General features: G+C 39.3%; 1 protein-coding gene across 1 annotated transcript in view; it reads left to right on the top strand.

The window, feature by feature from the left end:
• The window catches only part of CNTNAP2 (contactin associated protein 2), a 791,915-nt gene that overhangs the window by 654,758 nt on the left and 118,190 nt on the right, over positions 1–18,967 (top strand). The window contains exon 16 of the mRNA XM_010708239.3: positions 18,420–18,590. Within this exon, the coding sequence (XP_010706541.1) occupies positions 18,420–18,590 (171 nt within the window). The remainder of the gene's footprint in view (positions 1–18,419; positions 18,591–18,967) is intronic.

Genomic DNA, 18,967 nt, shown 5'->3' with positions numbered 1-18,967 from the left:
GTATCTCAGAATTTTGTGCAATATTATAGTTCCACAACAGCAAATAAAAATGTGCTTCATTGCACTTTCAGTATTCAGGATTTAGATTCCATTTGGGATAGACATGAGCTTTAGGAAAGGTTTGGACAGGACAAACATCTGATGTTGCATAATATAGTACATCCAGTTGTTTAATGCAAGTGTGCTCTGTACATTTGTTTCAATACACACAGCATAAACACTTTTAATGTGGCATTCAAATTAACTTATTACAATATTGCAAATAAAAATAGCATGAGATTGAGTCTCTTTAATTGTACGTTTCTTTCTCTGAGTTCTGGTTTTTGACTATGCATCTATTTACAAAAATTTTCCAATGCAATCATTAAATATAGGACCATTTTATTTCTATTCTTTTCTTCTCCTTTTCTTGGTTGCTGGTTTTGGTTTTCTTGTTTTGTGTGTGTGTTTGGGTCTTTTTTTTTTTTTTTTTTTTTTTTAAAGTAGTTAAATTTCCTACATAACTCTGCCTTCGGGAGCTGACTCTTTTACAAAGGAATTTCAAGAGTAGTAAGGTCTGAAGAGTGGAAACAGCCAAATTTTATTCTATTTGCACGAGGAACTTAAACTGATAGAGAAAATTAGTCAAGGTCTCATTCAAATGAGGTAGAAATAGACACATTTGTCCAAAGTTCTCTTCTCCAGGTACTGTCTAGCAGGACTAAGTGCACTTTGTTTTAGACAACAAAGGGTTCCCACCTCAACTGAAAAGACTCCCTGTTACCATTTTATACCAACAGAAGGGCAAGAGATTGACAGCTGCCAACAGTAATGATCTGAGGGGAAAACTTAATTTACTAAATAGGATATTGTAATGCAAGATAGAACAATATAATTGGAGTTGAATCTAGTATCTCAAAATGAGAGAGAGTGTATCCAAAACCGAAGACCTTACTCTAATGCTGAAGCAGAGACAGCTAGGAATCACACAACCACAGTGATGAACAGTAAAAAAAGACGGGATCTCATGACTTGTTTTATCTTTCACTCTAAATGGCAAATGGACATGCAACAGTGAAAGTCTTCTGAGAATCAGGTACCTGGAAATATCAACAATCCACAGAACTGGAGCATTAACTCTTAAACTCCCTGTGCACTGCACAATGTCATGATGTGAAATAACAAAACCATAAAATCATGACCACAGCAAAAGACATACATATTTTAATTCAATCTCTTACTTAGCACTGTATGGTAACTGTTGAGTCATGGCTTTGACCACTGATTGAGCACCTGGCGAAAGGATTTGGTCAGCCCTGGGAGCACAGGTGAAGGCAATTCAGTTATGTGACCAGAAGGGGTGGAACCTAGCTCCACCTCTCTTAGACATCATTTAAGGGCGGATTGCTACTGTGCAAGGATCTCTGGCTGGAGATCCCTCCCTTGTGGATTTTCTATTGCAAGCCTGGCTCTTCAGAGACGGGTGAATGCTTTTCCTTTTTCTTTTGTTACATCTTCTATCATGCTAGTCCCTTTGTCATTACATCTTTTATAATTATCACCATTTACCACTACCACCATTCCATCACATTGATTGTTACAAGCACATGCATTGCTTTTCTTATTGTTGATCTCAACACAGGTTCATTAATACGTTTGTCCTGGTATCCCTTGGAGATATGTCATAGTCTACCCTTGTCATGCTGATGCACGGTCTCCTCACTCCAGAACAGCAGTTGTCAATTTGATGTGTCTCACACTTGCATTGCCTTCTTTCCCTTTCATACTTGTCTAAGCAGTAACACCAAGCTCCTTGCAGCAGAGTCAAAAAGAAAGAAATTGAAAATAAGATTTTGAGAGTTTAGAACCATAAGGCTTGCCTTGTGTTATTCAGAGGGCGTGATAAACCTTTCTCATTGTGTGCAATCAAAATAGATTTTAGCTGTTTTCTTGGAGAATTAACAGCGGTTTCAAAACCAAGTGCAAAGTATGATCAGAACAATTAACGTGGCCAGACCCTGGGTTCCAATTATGTTAGGTAATGTGAGAGAAGTAAACACAAGACTGCTGTCTTTGCATGTCACAAGACCCATTTTTCTGGAATTCAGGTGTGTTACTGAAGCAAGAAAAAAAAAAAAAAGCGCTGAAAGCAGCACTTAGTGTTTCTTGCCATATCTTTCTCTAAGAGAATTTCTAGATAAATACAAATCTGGTTTGAAAGTTGATTATATAGGGATGTCATCTTACAGTCATGAGATTCTTTCACAGGGCCACCTGCTAATACAATTATCAGTATGCTATCTGTTCTGTTTTCTGTGGGATTGGTCCAAGAGAATCTACACTCCAGGAAGTAGTTGGGCTGAGCTTTTCCTTGACTCATCATCAATCATGGACAAGCTGCTAATTAATTTTCATTATAGTGTCCATCTGTGTATCCCTTTCTGCAGGGATAAAGAGATACTCTGTAATTACATATTGGTCATACAGAATCACAGAATGGTCTGGGTTGGAAGGGACCTCAAAAATCATGAATCTCCAGCTCCCCATCACACAGGAAGGACCACCAACTTCTACATGTAATACTAGACCAGCTGCCCAAGGCCCCATCCACCTTGGCCTTGAACACCTCAGGGATGTGGGGGACAAACAGCTCAGGCTCTGAGTGCATGCATGGTCCTGTAAGCACTCTGGAAGGACCACTGAGGTGAGCAGAGAGAAAGGATGGATCTAGGCCCCCCCTGCTCTGGGCACCCACTAGTTCAGGCTGGCAATGCCAATGCAACACAGGTGAAACTTTGTTTCTAGCCTGGCATGGGCTTTATGACTGTCTATAGAATTTGAGCTAGATGATAGACTACGTTGCCTGTTTTTTCCTGGTCAGTGTATGTAGGAAGAAACATTAAAGATTTTGTCTTTTTCACTACACAGAATAAGATGCCTAATTTTGAAAGTCAGTTTCAAGAATGAAAGAATACTTCAAAGAAAACTGTGGAGAAAAAAGAGCAGAAGTATAGTTACAGCATAAAATAAATACTTAATGAATCCACACATGAATATTGTATGAAAAAGTTTTGAAAATTAAAAGACCAGAACAAGACCTAGGATTTCCATGTTATTTTGTCTCCTCATGCATATTTTTCACTAAATACCCTGGGCAACTGAAGGCCTTGAACCATATATAGTCATTATCTAGAGTCTGCGTTGTAATTTAAGTGACAACATGTTCAGCATATACAGCATTGCCTCTCTCAGAGGATTTGTAACATATGTTTTCTCTTGGGTTTAAAACTCTTGTAGGATAATAAAAAGCCAACCTTCATCTAACTAAATCATACTTAATCTGGAGGAATCACACAGTGTATTTCAGTAGTGCCACTCAAGCTAACTTTATTAGAGGAAGGTTAAAATCAGGCCCTTAGGAATAAAGGCTTCAAAAAGCTAAGACACTGAGATAAAATTTCATTTGGAAGGATCTTCAAAAAGAATGCCCTAAATGTCTGTATTTATAATATAGCATTTAGGGGCTTTTGGATTCTGTAACAGTGAGCTAGAGTTATTGCAAAAGAAGGTTATGCAATATTACTTGGAAAATTACTGTTGTAAGGTTAGTACGACAGGCAGACACAGGTCAAGAGTTGCAATATAGACATGATTTAAAGTTATTTGGTAGCAGCAGTTGTTGATGTTGCAGAAGCTCTCAAAGATTTCAGCAGGGATTGCAACCATACAATGAAAAAATGATATGAATTTATTAGAACCCAAAGGCACAAACAAAATGTATTTAAACTGTGGTGATGGTGAATTGTCACTGCTTGAACTGAGTGCTGTTGATAACTATTGTATCAGTCCTGCCATCAAATTTGCCCTGAAAAATTCATACGGTAGTATTCTTCAATCTGAGTATTCGCTTGTGCTAGTAAGACTTCTAAGAACAGTCTTTAGATATTTGTCTCTTCTACCAATACCACTTACTATTACAATATCAGCTTAAAAATAAAATCTCTTTTTCACTGTTCAACATTTATTTATTCTTTGATTTCATTCATCATGAATAAGAGGCATAGAAAACAGGCTTTCTGATTAAGAGTTCTACTTTCTGATTTCAAGTGCTTCTACAGCACTTTTTTTAATCTATATTTACTATGATTGCAATGTAACGAAAACACCTTATGCTCTTAATGCTTTTATATAGTTTGAAAAGAAAAGCAATAACCAGTTTCTTTTTTTTAATTTAATTTAATTCATGTTTCAACTCTCCACTTCTTTTTGCAGTTTCTTAGACAGGACTATTGAGGATGACCATTGCTTTACTCTGTTTTAATTACTAACATTTCCATTAAAAACTGCTTGGATGAAAAGCTGAGAATTCAAAATGCAGGGCTAATATGTCAGCATAGCTTTACTTTGTGGTTTCTGCTTCTATGTGGAGAGTATGGCAAAAGAAATAATTCCATTAATTTTTCTCTAGCTACTATTAATTATGCCAGTTGGAAGGAAGATACTGCCAGAAAGATTGGTGGTAAGGTTCTACTCTCAGCTTTGTCACAGACTTAGATTATGTCAAAGCAAATAATTCTAATTTTCTGTGACAGTTCCCTCATATGTGCAACACGGAATCCTGATGACAGCATCTTATCAACTTAGATGGAAATCATTGGACTTACAATCTCTGTTAAGACTCTGTATGGTGGCTCTCAGGAAGTGCAGTGAGAAAGAAAGAAAAATCTGTGAATGGAGGAACTAAGCAGACTGTTTCCTAGTTACTGAAATAGAGGAAGAGGAAAAAAATCCCAGGAGCCCTACTACCTTATGAACACCTCTTGCAAAGAACATGACTTGCTCCAACCTGACAAGAACTCTTCCAGAGTGGTTAATTTGGTAATACTGTGGTTACTTTAAACCCCTTCAAATAGACAGAATGGCTTTGAGGAGGTACTTCAGGCCCTTGAAACTTAAGAAATACTGAATACAATACATTCTTAATAGCAATACTTTTGATCCTATATTAATTTATTCTTTGACTTGAAATATCATATCCCATAGTTCTGCATCACACTTGAACAAAGATGTTGGGCACCACTGTCATGTAAACATGAATATGACCCAGAAAAAATAGTCAGTTCCATGTCTGAGAGGGGTAAACACTGGGAGGAGTAAACGCCTGCAGTGTACTAAATATAATTTAAAGCAAGAAGTTATCTTAGTTTTGGTGCAGATGGATTATATAATCAGGCTTGAAAGGCCTCGTTATAGTACAGCTTTACCTTTTCCTATTCAAAACTGTTTAAGTTGGTGGTTTCTTCAACAATGCTTCTTGGAAACAATGAAAAAAACCATGATCTATGGATACTATAGATGGTGTATTATCTGTGCATTTTAATAAGTCTCCAAACAGTTCAGCACCCTTGTGATACTGAAAACATCTATTTATATTTCATACTTCATAGTTTTAGCTTCTTGAAAAGTGGCATGCTCCATCATTTTGACACAATGAAACAGAGCCCAGTGGAATGATGAGTGTTAGATGCTGAGACTGAAGTTTCTGCAAAAGCATCATCTATCCATCTATTTAAAACTAAATGCATAGAGACAGTTTGCTAATTACCTAAATTAAATGGATTATCTGAATACTTCTAATTTATTATGATCAAACAGAAAATCATTTTATCATCTAATATGATCTCGTCTGTTCAGAGTTCCCCAGGAATTATTCAAGCTGAACTGAATTAACAACTTTGAATTACCAACACTTCCATTAAACTCTCTGAGAAACTTGCTGTGCAAGACCATGCTATCTGCACCACATTACATAAGTATTGCTGAACCAGATGCAATGTCACATTTATTTATAACTGCCATTAAAAGAATGACAGTAAAATTACTAGGTGTCACAGTGGAGAAATGAAGTCAGTGTAGGTTTGCATATATACATATGATTGTATATTTATAAGCTTTTATACGTATTTCTGTGAGCCACTGGCTATTGGAAATTGTATGTCTATTCACTAATCTCCCAGGTAATAGTCACAGTAGTGACACTACCAGAGCTCAAGCTATTTCTGACACCTGTCCCAACAAGGATACAATAGAGAAAAGTGCATGGTATTGCTTTAGCTAGTCCAGCTCCTTTCTCCAGAGGCAGCTGGCATTGTTCTGAGGTGTCAGAAGCTGACTACTTCTTCAGCTATGTCCCATATAATTTAGAGAGGAAGGGAAATCCTTGTATAAATACTTTCTTCCTTTTTGTCTTCACCATAATTAGAAATGCTATATATTCATCCTGAATATATTCATTCTGACTACTTGCCCTGCACTGTTCCTCATATTCTCCATCCTCATGCAAATGGATATTGCAAAAATATAAACTAGTCTTATTAGGGGCAAAAAGATAATGCAGTCACGTTTTATCATGCATATATTATTAGAATAATAGTCTTTTGCAATTGCAAGGCATTCTGTTTGTGTGCTGGGTATATTCATGGAGACATGATGAATAACAAATTGTCTCAGCTAAAGAAAATAGGCTGCTACCATATTAAATATGACAATAAAGAAGTAATTAAATACCTTTAACTGACTCCCTTTTAACTACCCCTCAATCAAATTTCTTTTCCCCCACTATTCATTTTTACCCTTAACATAAATGTATGAATCTTGTGAATGCTCACATTTGATTTGCTCATTTTCATTAACTGGCTGACTAGGGACAATCCCTGTTGAAAGTGTGAGACTGTATTCTTTGACTCTGTGAAAAGGCTAGACAAGTAGACTGCAAGTGTAATGCTGAGAGGAGAAGGAAATGGAGAAATGAAAATAGACTTAGAATTCAATATAGTCTGGAAAACTGCATTAAGAAAATAGGTGGTCAGGGGAAAATCAACAATGTGAGCTGGAAATGGCTCAGTATAGTGTGGTGAAAACAGTTATTAAGCTGTTGTATTTAAAAAAAAAAAAAAAAAAAATCCTCACTGTATCTTTGAAGTCCTCACCTAAGCTATTCCTTCTTCCTTTCTCCTTCCTTCCAGATCAGAAACTAGTTCCCTCATCTTCCCAACACATACATCAGAGACAAGAGGAAGGAGCATTTCCTACAAATCCAATACTCATTGTCCTACTATCAATTCCCTGGCCAGACTCCCAGAAGAGGCTAATAACTGCAGGCAGCTAATGTGAACAAGAGGTTTCTTCTTTTCAGAAACAAAGATCAAGTATTGGAAATGAGAGTTTGAAAGTGATGCCTAAGTGACTGGAAATCATTCAAGGGAAGACATGATATGAAGGTGGTGAGGCAGGCAAGCCAAGAAAGGTTTTGATGAAAAGTAACAAGCTAAGGGAAAAAAAATCTAGTTTGCTACATATTATAACTAAATGTGAGATAATACGAATATAATACAGTATGATTGGGATTAAAGATAATAATAAAATGAAGGAGAGTTTCTGAAACTGAAGTCCTTACTCTAATTCTGTAGGCAAAATGGACCAAGGGGAGAGAGTCACGTGACTCACAGTCAGTATTATTTTCCCCTCCAAATGAAAGATGGAAACGGAGAAATGAGGTCTTCTGTGAGTTGTAGTTCATTCTTCTCTTCTGAGTTCAGGGGCTGGAAATAGCAACAATCCATGGAACTGCAACATTGACTCTTCAACTTCCAGTGCTCTGTATGATATTATGATGTAGAATACTAATGAAAAACTGTTAAACCATGACACCAGTTTTACTTTTTGTCTGTCCTATATCCCTTGGGAGTGTGAACTCCACCATGGTCACTCCATGGTCACTACATCTCAGACAGCTTCCAGTCCTGATGTCACTAATCAGTTAATTTGCACTGGTGAGCAACCAGTCCCATATCACCTTCCCTTCAGTGAGGTTGTTTATCAGTTGGCTAGAAAAGTTATCCTCTATGCACTCCAGGAGCCCCCTGTATTTCCTACACACAACCAGTAGGTGTTATGGTGGTTCAAGTCCCCCTGCAGGGCAAGAACCTGTAATTGTGATGCCTCCTTTAGCAGGAGGAAGAAGACTTCATCAACAGGCTCAACACCTTAATTCCTTTGAAGTATTTACTTTGAGTCTCCCTGTTGCCCTAATTGTCATAGGATTTCAAGTGTGCAGCAGATTGAGGGCACCTGCTGGCACCCCATCCCTCTAACCTAGCTGTGCAGTCTCACTTCTTACCATGGGCAAGCCTCCCACTTCAAACCTAGCTTAAAGCCCTGCCAATGATCTCTGATAGCTTTTCCACAGGGACCCTCTTCGCTCTTTGAAATCCATCTGGTGCCTGGAAGCCTGGTACCATATAGGCCACTCAACTGTCTAGAAAGAAAAAAAAAAAGTTTTGGCGATGGAACCAGCCATGATGCCAGATATTTATCAATAGAATCATTCTATTTCTTTCAATGTACTAATCTAATACAGGGAGCAGGGAAGAAGAGATGATCTGTGCCCTCAAATCTTTTGGCTGATGTCCCATGAACCTGAAGCCCATTAAAATGGTTTTTGAAATGCGTGTAGCTGCTTCACCACCCCCTACATAGAAAAACTGTACCAGGGTAAGCAGTTTCCCTTGTGATATCTGTTACTTGAGCCCCAGGGAGATAGCAGTCTTCTCTAAGAAAAGGGTCTGCTCAGCATATTGGGTGTTCAGTTCCACGCAAGGAATAGCCACCTACAACCGATACCAATCTCTTCTTCTTTAAGGGTGTAGATTTGATAATGGTGGAAGACGTCGTATCTAGGTTTTGTTGATTTCTCTAGTGTAAGTGGTTATTATCACCTAGAGATATGCACTCCACATCCAGAGATTTGCACCTGTTGTACAGAGATACCTAGAGGTGTGGAGTGGACAAGGAAGGATTTCACTTGCAGTCCTGGCCATGGACTTACTTCCATTCATTCCTTTCCTTTGAGTTCTTGCCTTCAACCTGGCAGTGAGGGGAGACAGGCTGCCTTGGATCTGTGCTTTCTTCTGTGGTAGAACCTACCTCTGTGAGGACAGAATGTAGTTCCTTTGCTCCATCCTTTTGGTGTCTGTGACACTTTTTAAGATACGTATTTCAACTTGTAGCCTCATCACTAGCCCAGGCAGATCATCCAATAGCTCACACTTCATGCAGCTGTTCTCACCACTGACATAGGATGCCTGTGAAAGGCTCAGGCACGCTGTGCAGGCAGTGGTCTGGGTGTCTGCATGTTTGCCTCAAGGATCAGTCTGGGTTTCATCATCCTTCCCCATGGGGGCAGACGCTCTGGCTCTCTGTTGGGTTGTTACCATGACTAGGGTCTCTGTTCTCAGAGAGTGCAAATCCTATAATGAGAGGATTATGACTCTGTGCTTAGAGGGCAATAATCACCTATTGAATTTACCTCTCTAGCCAACAGAGTGATAGCTCTCCCTGCTCGCCCTGCCTGCATGAACTGCTGAGCAAACTGATGCACCATGCCTTGGATGCTGGTGGTTGTTCATAGATGCTGCCTTTGTAAATGTCGGGAGATTCCGTTGTTCCTCCTAGCTATGCCCACATTGCATTGCAGATCCATGCTTCTGAGTTTGCAGTTCTAGCTGCAGCATTCTGCTCTGATGCTGGTCCCCTCGATTCTTCACTGAGGTGGAGGTTACAGTGGATTACAGTGAGTTCACGGTTTTAGACACAGAAGGAACTTATAGAAGAATCTCATCTCAACATTAGCCAGACTTCAGCAACAGGGATAGTGAGACAGATATACATTCTGACATGCCCTGTAGGCCTTAGCTCTGCCTTGGTACACATATACAGGAGCTATCAGACTGTTCTATATTCCCTTGTGCTGTGAATGCCCTCACTGTACTTCCAAGGTGATGTAAGGTGAGGAAGAAATTTCCATTCAGGGACTTATCACAATATCGGGCCTGGACACAGTTGAATACATCAGAAAAATTGCTCTGAATCTAGCAAGACAGGCTCCACTTGTTTGTTCAATATGTACAATGCTGAATACTTCTAACACGAGAAAAAATATGGATGTGTAAAAGAGCTCTTCCCTTTCTGAGTCTTACTAAAGAGTTTTATGGTGAAGAAATAAAAGAATATTATTCCAAAAGTCCTCAAGTTTTTAAACTATCTCAGCTTATGCCCAGAAAGGGAAAAACTTCTGTAAGGATAGCTACTTCAGCATCTATCCCTGTAGCACCTACAGGCAAAGGTGACAGGCCTGTGTTTTTACAACTGTTATACCACAGGACAAGATGCTACCCTTAAAGAATCTTGGGATGGCCAGAGTTGGAAGGGACATCGAGGATCATGAATCTCCAAATCTCTGCCACAGGCATGGCCACCAATCTCCCCATTTAATACTAGACCAGGATACTCGGGGCCCCATCCAACCTGGCCTTGAACACCTCTAAGGATGGGGCATCCACAGCCTCTCTGGGCAGCTGTTCCAGCACCTCACCAATATGGCTTGTATTTTCCCAACTGCGTATCTGCCAGCATAGAGAAATCTGATTCCTGTTTTCTCATCTTCAGGATAAGGATATTTCACTGTCTCATTTTCTAATGGGTAAAAGGGACTTTTGTTTATGAAAATATTTTGTCAGACTTTCAGCTAGCTGAGGTTTAGTAGGGTTGGGCTGATTTATTTTGGCACTTAGCAACTCCATCATGCATGAAAAGGATGTAGAAATGGCTAATTTATGAGCCAGTCCCCTCAAAGTCTGTTGAGTATGTATTTATTTCAGGAGATATTAATGCAGTTCTTAAAGGCATCCAAGAGCATCAGTAGAAGTTGCACAGATTGCCTTTCTTCATGTCCTCTAGCTTCTTTGAAATCAAAGGAGTCTTGCCCAACACAATTAAAAAAACACTGCAGATTGGTTATTTCCAAAAATTGATGCTTTTCTCCTGACAGTGGTTGCTATACAGTATTTTTGCCTCCAGTAGAATGTTGAATAAGAAATATTTAGAAATGAACACCACTGAAGAAATATGAAAGTTAACCTCCTGCTCTGGGAATGAAGCAGGCTTTCAAGGAATATTGCCTGCAACTCTAGCCACCCTCGAGAAGAACTCTTTTCTCTCTAGCTTTTGCACAATACTATATGATCATTTTGTTCTTATTTATGAAATAAATTGTAATTTATGAAAATTATGAAATAATTTTATAGTGGAAGTAGAAACTCTCAATATTTACTGGGGTTTGTTTACTGTTTATTGCATTAATACTGTTTATAGTATTAATACTGTTTATTGCAGGGAAAAGAAAACAACAAAACTTGTCTTTATTGCAGAGAAATTACAATGTGTTTTGAGACACAGTGATTGAAAGCCACATGGAAAGAAGAGTGAAGGAAAATGTTGAAGGAAAATGGGAAAGACTGAGTCCCAGCATTGACATAATGCACCTTGGAAGAGGATGAGATGTAGGCAGCCAAGACACATGATTGGCTGAGCATGAAGTGTCATGAGAGGAAACCAGAGCAGCTATGGCCCTGGACATTTACTTATTCAGTGCAGACTGTCAGATAATATGCCACACCAATTAGCCACCAATATTTCGTGAGTGATGAGTATGCAGGCACAGAAGATATCTCAGCAGGTTTTGAAGTTGTTGCGTCCAATTCCTCACACCCCCAGACCGGTACACTTTAGGAATGCCTTGTCTTTAAAGACTGTCAGGCAGCTGCTGCAAACTTGTCTGGAAACTGTGGGGAGGACAGGCTTTTGTTTCTAAAGCACAGAGAAGAGAAACTGATAAGCAATTCCCCATATGGCCATGAGGGCTCTGAGGGATGTGAATGCACTGCAAAGGGACATAAAGTCACATAGCCACATAGTCTCTCCATAGAGGGAGAGACTTCAGAGAAGGCAGCAAGGCCAATGTCAAACCTCCTCGGGATTTTGCCCAGCAGTTCCTTGATGCTCTTCCTGTACAAGACAAACAGGAGGGCTGCAAACCGATTGGGCCATCTACAATCCCAAGGATTGGGGTCATAGGGTGCCTGAACACATTCTCTGGGGATGACATACACTGGCTGGAGATCCGATGTAATGGGGAAATACACTGTGCATTCTTTTTCAACACGAGCAGGCAAGGAAAAAGAAACTGATCTAAAAAGATCTAAAAAGCTAAACTGTTCTTTGACTGCTCTTTAGAAGTAAAGGCAAAACTCCCTCCTGATTAGCCTTGGTCTAAAAGTGTTACTCTGCTGTCACCTGGTGGACAACTTTTAAAGACAAGGAATAAATCAGGTTTCTGGGTGGTGTCAGAATGAAGAAATGTGAATGCTACAAGGTGTTGAAGTTCAGCAATCATATGAGAAAATAATTCAACATTCCAATATTTCTGGGGTTACGTATTTCTCCTATAAGACTTCTGAAAATTTGATGGATTAGTATCACCATCAATTTCAGCAGTTGCTGAATAGAGAATTAAATTGCAACAATATTGGTGTATTGTATTCATTCTTCTTCCTTCCCAAATATTATACAGTAGACACAGGATTTACGCTTGAACCTGCTACAGTGTTGGGTGAACTCTAGGAGGAGTGAATAGCAGCCATAAAAGAGAAAGCATTGCTATTCCTGCTCACACTCCATTTGATGTTAATGAGATTGTTGCAACTCTGAATGTGCTGTAATCCAGCAGGGACATGAGAAATAATAGCAAGGCTGTTAAGAAACGCACAAACAAACAAGAGAACTCACCTCCCCTGTGATTTCAGCCTTCAAAATTCTGGCGTGATGATCATAGATATGAGCATAAACTCAGCAATTTAGATAACATGGAGAGTAACACCTTAATCTGAAGTTGCATCTGGAGCCTGGCTTGGTCAGACAGAAAATTGAAGATTGCAGGCTAGCAACAGAAACACTGCAGAAAATGTAACAACTGGATGAATACCACCACAAAGCATTGGTTTGTACAGTATGTACATCTAATTCCTGTTTTGTAGCCTCCAACAAGTTGGAGGATTTGACCACTCTTGAAGCAAGAAGTGTATATTATTAAGGCTGAAAATAAGATTGACCAAGAGGGCACAGCTCCTATGAGGAAAAAATAAAAATAAAAAAAATAAAAAAAACAGGAATTCCAGTTTTCACTTCAACAATTGTACAGGAAAAGTTATTAGCACATTCTCTGATATGTGCATACCAAATAATCTGATGCAGTATTAAATGAACATTACAAGACATGGAGCAGAATCATGCAATGAAGGATGTTTTCTGAGAGAAAGCTTCATTATGGGATAGACCTTAAAACAGGAAAGGCAGCAGAAAAAGCATAAAGACTCGTAGTCGTCAGTTTTTTTTCGCAACAAGCATTTGTTGATGTGAATTATTCTCATTCCAAAAACTTGTGATTTCTGCCTAGATTTTTGTTTGTCCACGTGTTTTTATGATTCTGGGCTAAATACTGACCTTAAAAGCTGAGTAACTGACAGATAGTGTTTGAAGCTCAAATGGACAGTGTCAATTAAGGAAGATACCAGATTCTCTTCTTCCGCCTTTTTGCGGGAGGAACAACTTACATCCTACTTCTACATTTTATTAGTAGTGTTTACCTTCAGACAGTTCAAGCCTCTTGTGGAGTGTTTCTGTTCATTAAGATAAAATCCAGGATTTGGAGAGCGCACCTCCAGCATACATGTTCACATGCCAAGATTATTAGAAGGACAAGAACTTCTCTTGTATGCCAGTTTTCTTCTCTTCCTTTCTAAGGGGCTGATAGCAACACTCAGTTGTAAGATTTGCTGGCAGAAAGCCCAGGAAATTTGTTCAAAGCCTGGATTCTTTTTGTGCAGAAACCTCTGATTCGGCCACATTCAAACAGAAGTAATGTCAGATCATGTCAGTATCTCGAGTTTTCTATGCTTGGTTATTGCCCTCCAAAGCTAGATGCAATTCCTCATGTTGCTATTTCAATCACTTCAACATCTGTTCCCACAAGATTGAAACTCATGGAATCAGGAGGAAGGTTTTATCTTTTCCTCTGAGAGCCTGATTGGCTAAAGCTGCTCAGCAGAAATACTTGCAAGAGTTAAACAAAAAATTGGAAATTAGGCTTTGTTTCCAGGTGCAATAGCCACATATGCCACATTATTATAAAACGTAAGAAGGCATTCTACATACATTTAAAAACACCTTCAAAACTTCATGTGCATATAGTTTTGTGTGTGTGTGTGTGGTTGTTTGGTTTTTTTTTCTGAATTTTTAATTACAATCATGTGTCTCTTCAGCTATAGCAATGTTAGAGAAAATTCCTTGTAATGTTAAAAGATTGAATAAGATGAAGAGATTTTAAAGCAGTGACATATTCAAGTTCTATCAGAACTAAAAGATTTTAAGGTCAGTATACCATTTCCTCATTTATATCTGCAGTAGTGGAATACATCCTACGCATTCTGAAGAGTAGTTTTTCTTATACATTTAAATACATACCAAAACATCCCATTCTGTCCTATGCTAAGCTTCAGCAAACTATTATCCTATTGTTAATTTTCCTATATTATTCTATTTCAGTGTTAGCAGACCTAAGTTAGGAACAAGGTTAATCTACTTATCAGATCGCTGCAGTCTGCAGATAAATAATCTGATTTATTTTTAAGCCAAATTTTATAGTTGTGTGAGTGGGACAAGGTATGGAGCAGGGGAAAAGAAAAATTTCCTCTGACATTAATTTTGAAATCTAAAAAATTGGTCACAAAAGGAGAAAATGGAAAGCTGGAAGCTTACAAAAAATGGAAGCTAGAATTTGTCTTACTACGTTCCTTTCATTAGGGCAAAAAATAAATGATCCTGTAAATAAACATATTTTAACTGTAAGATGGCATTTGCTCCTTCAATTAGTCGAACATCTGATTTAGATGTTGCTGGATGTAAAGGAAGAGGAGAGCAGAAAAGGATAGGATAGGTTAGGATAGGAAATAGAATAATTTGATAATGTTCTTGCCTGAAAGAAGAGGCTACTAATATTGTTTCATAGTCAGTGAAAACTTAAGTCATGGCTGTCCAACCTTTTGCCTTTCCTGGGCCACACTGAGTGAAGAGGAATTGTCTTGAATTCCACATATGTAGATTGCACCAAAAATAGTGTCTCCTATTTATTTCCATGGAAACTACAACATAGACAAAGAAAATAATAAATGCTACTTTTGTTGAAAATCAGTTGATATAGCCTAACTGGTTAATTCAGAAAAAAAATATATATCTACTGTACGAAGCCTTTTTGGTCCCCTTTTATTTGCTCATACATGCATGTTACACACACACACACACAAAATGTCTGTTGCAACGTTCTTCCTGGAATTGACTGAAGTAAAATGGAAAGCTGCTTCTTTTTTCAAAGCCACCCATTCTGCCCTCTTAAGGGAGGCAGAATTAAATTAAGGAAATGGGATGGAAATGTGAAGAGTCCGCAAGTATTTAAACCTACAGCCTTCTTCTAATAATTCAGATCTTCAATTTAAATTTGAATAGAGATTTATAAATTATACAAATTATAAAATGTCTGACACGGATGAGGGCCAGTGGTGTTATACAAACACAGTCTGTCTGTCACAGTTGAAAAAGGAGCTTCAGAAGATCCTAAGCCCAGTGACATATCACAGTGATGTGCCAGAAGAGACAATGGTTGCTCTACTGGAGAACAGTCCTTTTCAGGAAGGGAAATATCCCATTCCTGAAGATGCCTGGTATATGGATGGGTCCAGCAAGGATAACTTGAGCAAGTGGAGAGCAATGGCATACCATCTCTCTACTGAAACAATCTGGTTTGGAGAGGAGGATGGCCAGAGTAACCAATAGGCAGAGCTGTGAGCCGTGTTGGTAGATATAACCAAGGAAGTCAGTGACAGCATACTGAACATCTGCAAAGATAGTTAGGCTGTGTGCTGGGGGCTAGCTCTTTGGATTGTCCAGTGGGCCAACCAGGAATGTACTATTCATGCCTGACCAATCTGGAGCAGAGATATGTGGTTAGACATACGGAATGTGGTTAAACACAGGATCGTACATGTCTATCACATTTCTGTCCACCAGAAGCTGACACTCTGGTCTGAGTTTGATGGATTAGAGGATTCACTAACCAAGAGCATCGCCCATTGGTTACATCAGAAGCTGTAGCATGCTGGACAGAGGACAATGTGGGCAGCTGCTAAAGCATGGGGGCTGCCCATACAACCATCTGACATTGCCCAGGCATGCTGAGACTACAGAGTTTGCTTCAAGGCTGAGACCGTTGCCTGAAACAACAGCCCATGTTGCTAGAGGACACAGTCCTCTTCAGTGATGGCAAGTCAATTAAATTGGGCCCTTCCTTCGGTTTGAGGGATAAGATATGCCCTGACCTGCATTGACTCAGCAAGTGGGCTAATGCAAACCTATCCATTGCCAAGAGCTAATGAGGCACATACCATCGAGGCACATACCATCAAGGCACTCACCAAGTTGATGGCTGCCTGTGGGACTCCTCAAGAGTGACCAAGGGATTCATTTTACTGGTGCAGTGGTACAGCACTGGGCATTGGAAAAGAACATTGGGTGGTGATTCCACCTGTCATATAATCCAACAGGGGCAGGCCTTATTGAGTGTTATAATGAAATTCTTATAGCTGCTCTGAAAACAGACTCTCAGGCCCTGCAGGGGTAGACAAAGAGACTGTAAGAAACCCTGCAGGACCTGAATGGTAGACTTAGAGATGGCAGACCCACTGCCCTGAAGATACTATGGACAACATAGGCCTGCCCTTTCAGGATCCAAGTTGCAGGCACTGACAGGTAAAACCCCAAATAACTTTCTGCTCCCTGCCCCTGTGAACATAAAACCAAGTACCCATAGAAGAGAATGGCCTTGGAAGGTGCAAGTAGGACAGAAGTGGTGTGGCCTACTTGCACCTTGGGAAAGATTATTAGAGATGGGAGGCTCAGTAGTCCCTCTGGTAATTGGTACAATGCCTACTGACATTGTGGTTAAAGCTCTGGTCTTCATTGCTAAGGGGACATTAATCATGTCCCTGTGGCAAGTCAGGACCCTCCCTTTGGTCATCGATATAGTTATGCCGTCCCAGATATTGGGCCAAAAGGTATGGTACAGAAGGTTGGGACATGTTCCAGCACAAACCCAAGTGTTGAGCCAGGGCAGAAACACGGCCTGTATCTTGCTGTGGAGAGCAGACCTACTCTTCCTTGTACCTCTGAAACATCTATACTACTACCCGTTAGTCTCTTTGAGCCTACAGGATCACTGGGAGGGAAACATGACATCAATACACTCCAGTGTCATAGTGCAATCAGTGTTACATCTGGTGATGGACTATATGGGACCTAGGGAACACTAGCTGAACCTTCACTGGTCTGAGCAACAACGTGCCTTCAGAAAAACCAACAAGTTCTGGTCCACAAAGGAATACGAACCAATCATCAACTGTCTCATACTTTCACAATCCACATTGCAGTGGGCAATTGTGTAAATGTCACGGTGTACTGGTTCACGATAATGGAAGAGGCTTACCTTTAACCTGCTGAATCATTGGTTTACCCTGTGAATTGGTTGAGTGTATTGGAAAACTACGTAATGACTTGAAACAGTGATTGAGTACCTGTTAGGCAGGCAGGGCCAACCCATGGGAGCTCAGGTTCATGAGGTGTACTTGAGTGGCCAGAAGGGGTGGAGCCAGGATCCACTCTTCCCAGGCCTTATTTAGGGGTTGGCAACAGAGATGAGGGTATCTCCCTTGGAAGTCCTTGTCTACCTGAGGACCTTACAGGCCTTCTGAAGATAAGCAGATTCTTTTTCTTATTTTTATACCCACTGCTATTGTGCTTGGGCTCATCCTCACTTGCTGCAGCCTGGGATCTTGGTGCTCTGCTATCATTGTGCTTTCCATTGTGTTATACCCATATATTATGATTTATTTATATTTTTTTTTTTTGTATTTATGATGTGATGCTATTTTGCATAAATATTGACAGTCTTGCTAGTAAAGTACTAGTACTTGCTAGCTGAGTACTGTTATAGTGCTTGGATATCATTAATGACAATCTTTTTCCAGGGGAAACATTTTAGAGGACTCTTAGGGGCTTGTGTTAATTGTGCTATATTGTGTAGCTTCATATACAGGTGTCTGAAGTTGAGTCAGCCACCAAGTCAGCATTTTGCCCTTATGATGTATCACTTGTAAATTCAGTGTTACTACTACATGTTTAGAGTGATAACTGTACTCTGTTGAGGGCTTCTCTTAACAGCACATTAATGTTCTACTCAAAATCATAAATCAAGAATTCAGGAATACAAGTATCAGAAACTAGACATGATGCAACCAGAAAAGTGGAAAGAAAGTAATAGAAGGAAGAGGTGTTTGTTCTCTTAGTATAGACACTACTGCAGCAAATATTAATGTTAAAATTTTCAAATTTCCAGACATCACTCAAATGTTTCTTTCTTGTCTGTCTGATCCCTGCAGGGAACTACTGGAATGCAGCTTCCTTCATCACATCATCATCCTACCTTCACTTCTCCACCTTCCAAGGGGAAACCAGTGCGGATATCTCTTTCTATTTCAAAACATCAGCCTCAGATGGAGTATTTCTTGAGAATCTGGGAAATACTGACTTCATCAAACTAGAGCTGAAATGTAAGTATTTGCTTTTTCCCTAACTTTGCTTGGAACCTGAAACAGGTTTATATCAGATAACTGATTTTAAGAGATCATTTATCATTTATCATTTAGCAAAACATGTAAGTTCAGTTAAGTCAGGAAATGAACCTCCAAATCAAACTATTTGACTTGTTTTCAGGTTGCCAGGAGGAACAGCTGAAGTCTATTTGGTTTATTTATAAAGGAAAGAAATAGACAGAACTGGTAACACAGTTATAAAAAGGATTTAATATTTTTCGTATGTCCGATGTATTACTTAAAGTATGTGTTTAGCCGTACTCTACTTAGTGAAACTGAAGTTGTTGAATTAGGTGGAAAAAAATGTTTTATTTCTCCTTTCTTCTCCTTCAATC

This window comes from Meleagris gallopavo, chromosome 3, assembly GCF_905368555.1.
Source record: "Meleagris gallopavo chromosome 3, MGAL_WU_HG_1.1, whole genome shotgun sequence".
NCBI classification, from domain to species: domain Eukaryota; kingdom Metazoa; phylum Chordata; class Aves; order Galliformes; family Phasianidae; genus Meleagris; species Meleagris gallopavo.
Note: the sequence above shows the minus strand (reverse complement) of the source record. Positions and strands in the feature narration are given on the sequence as shown.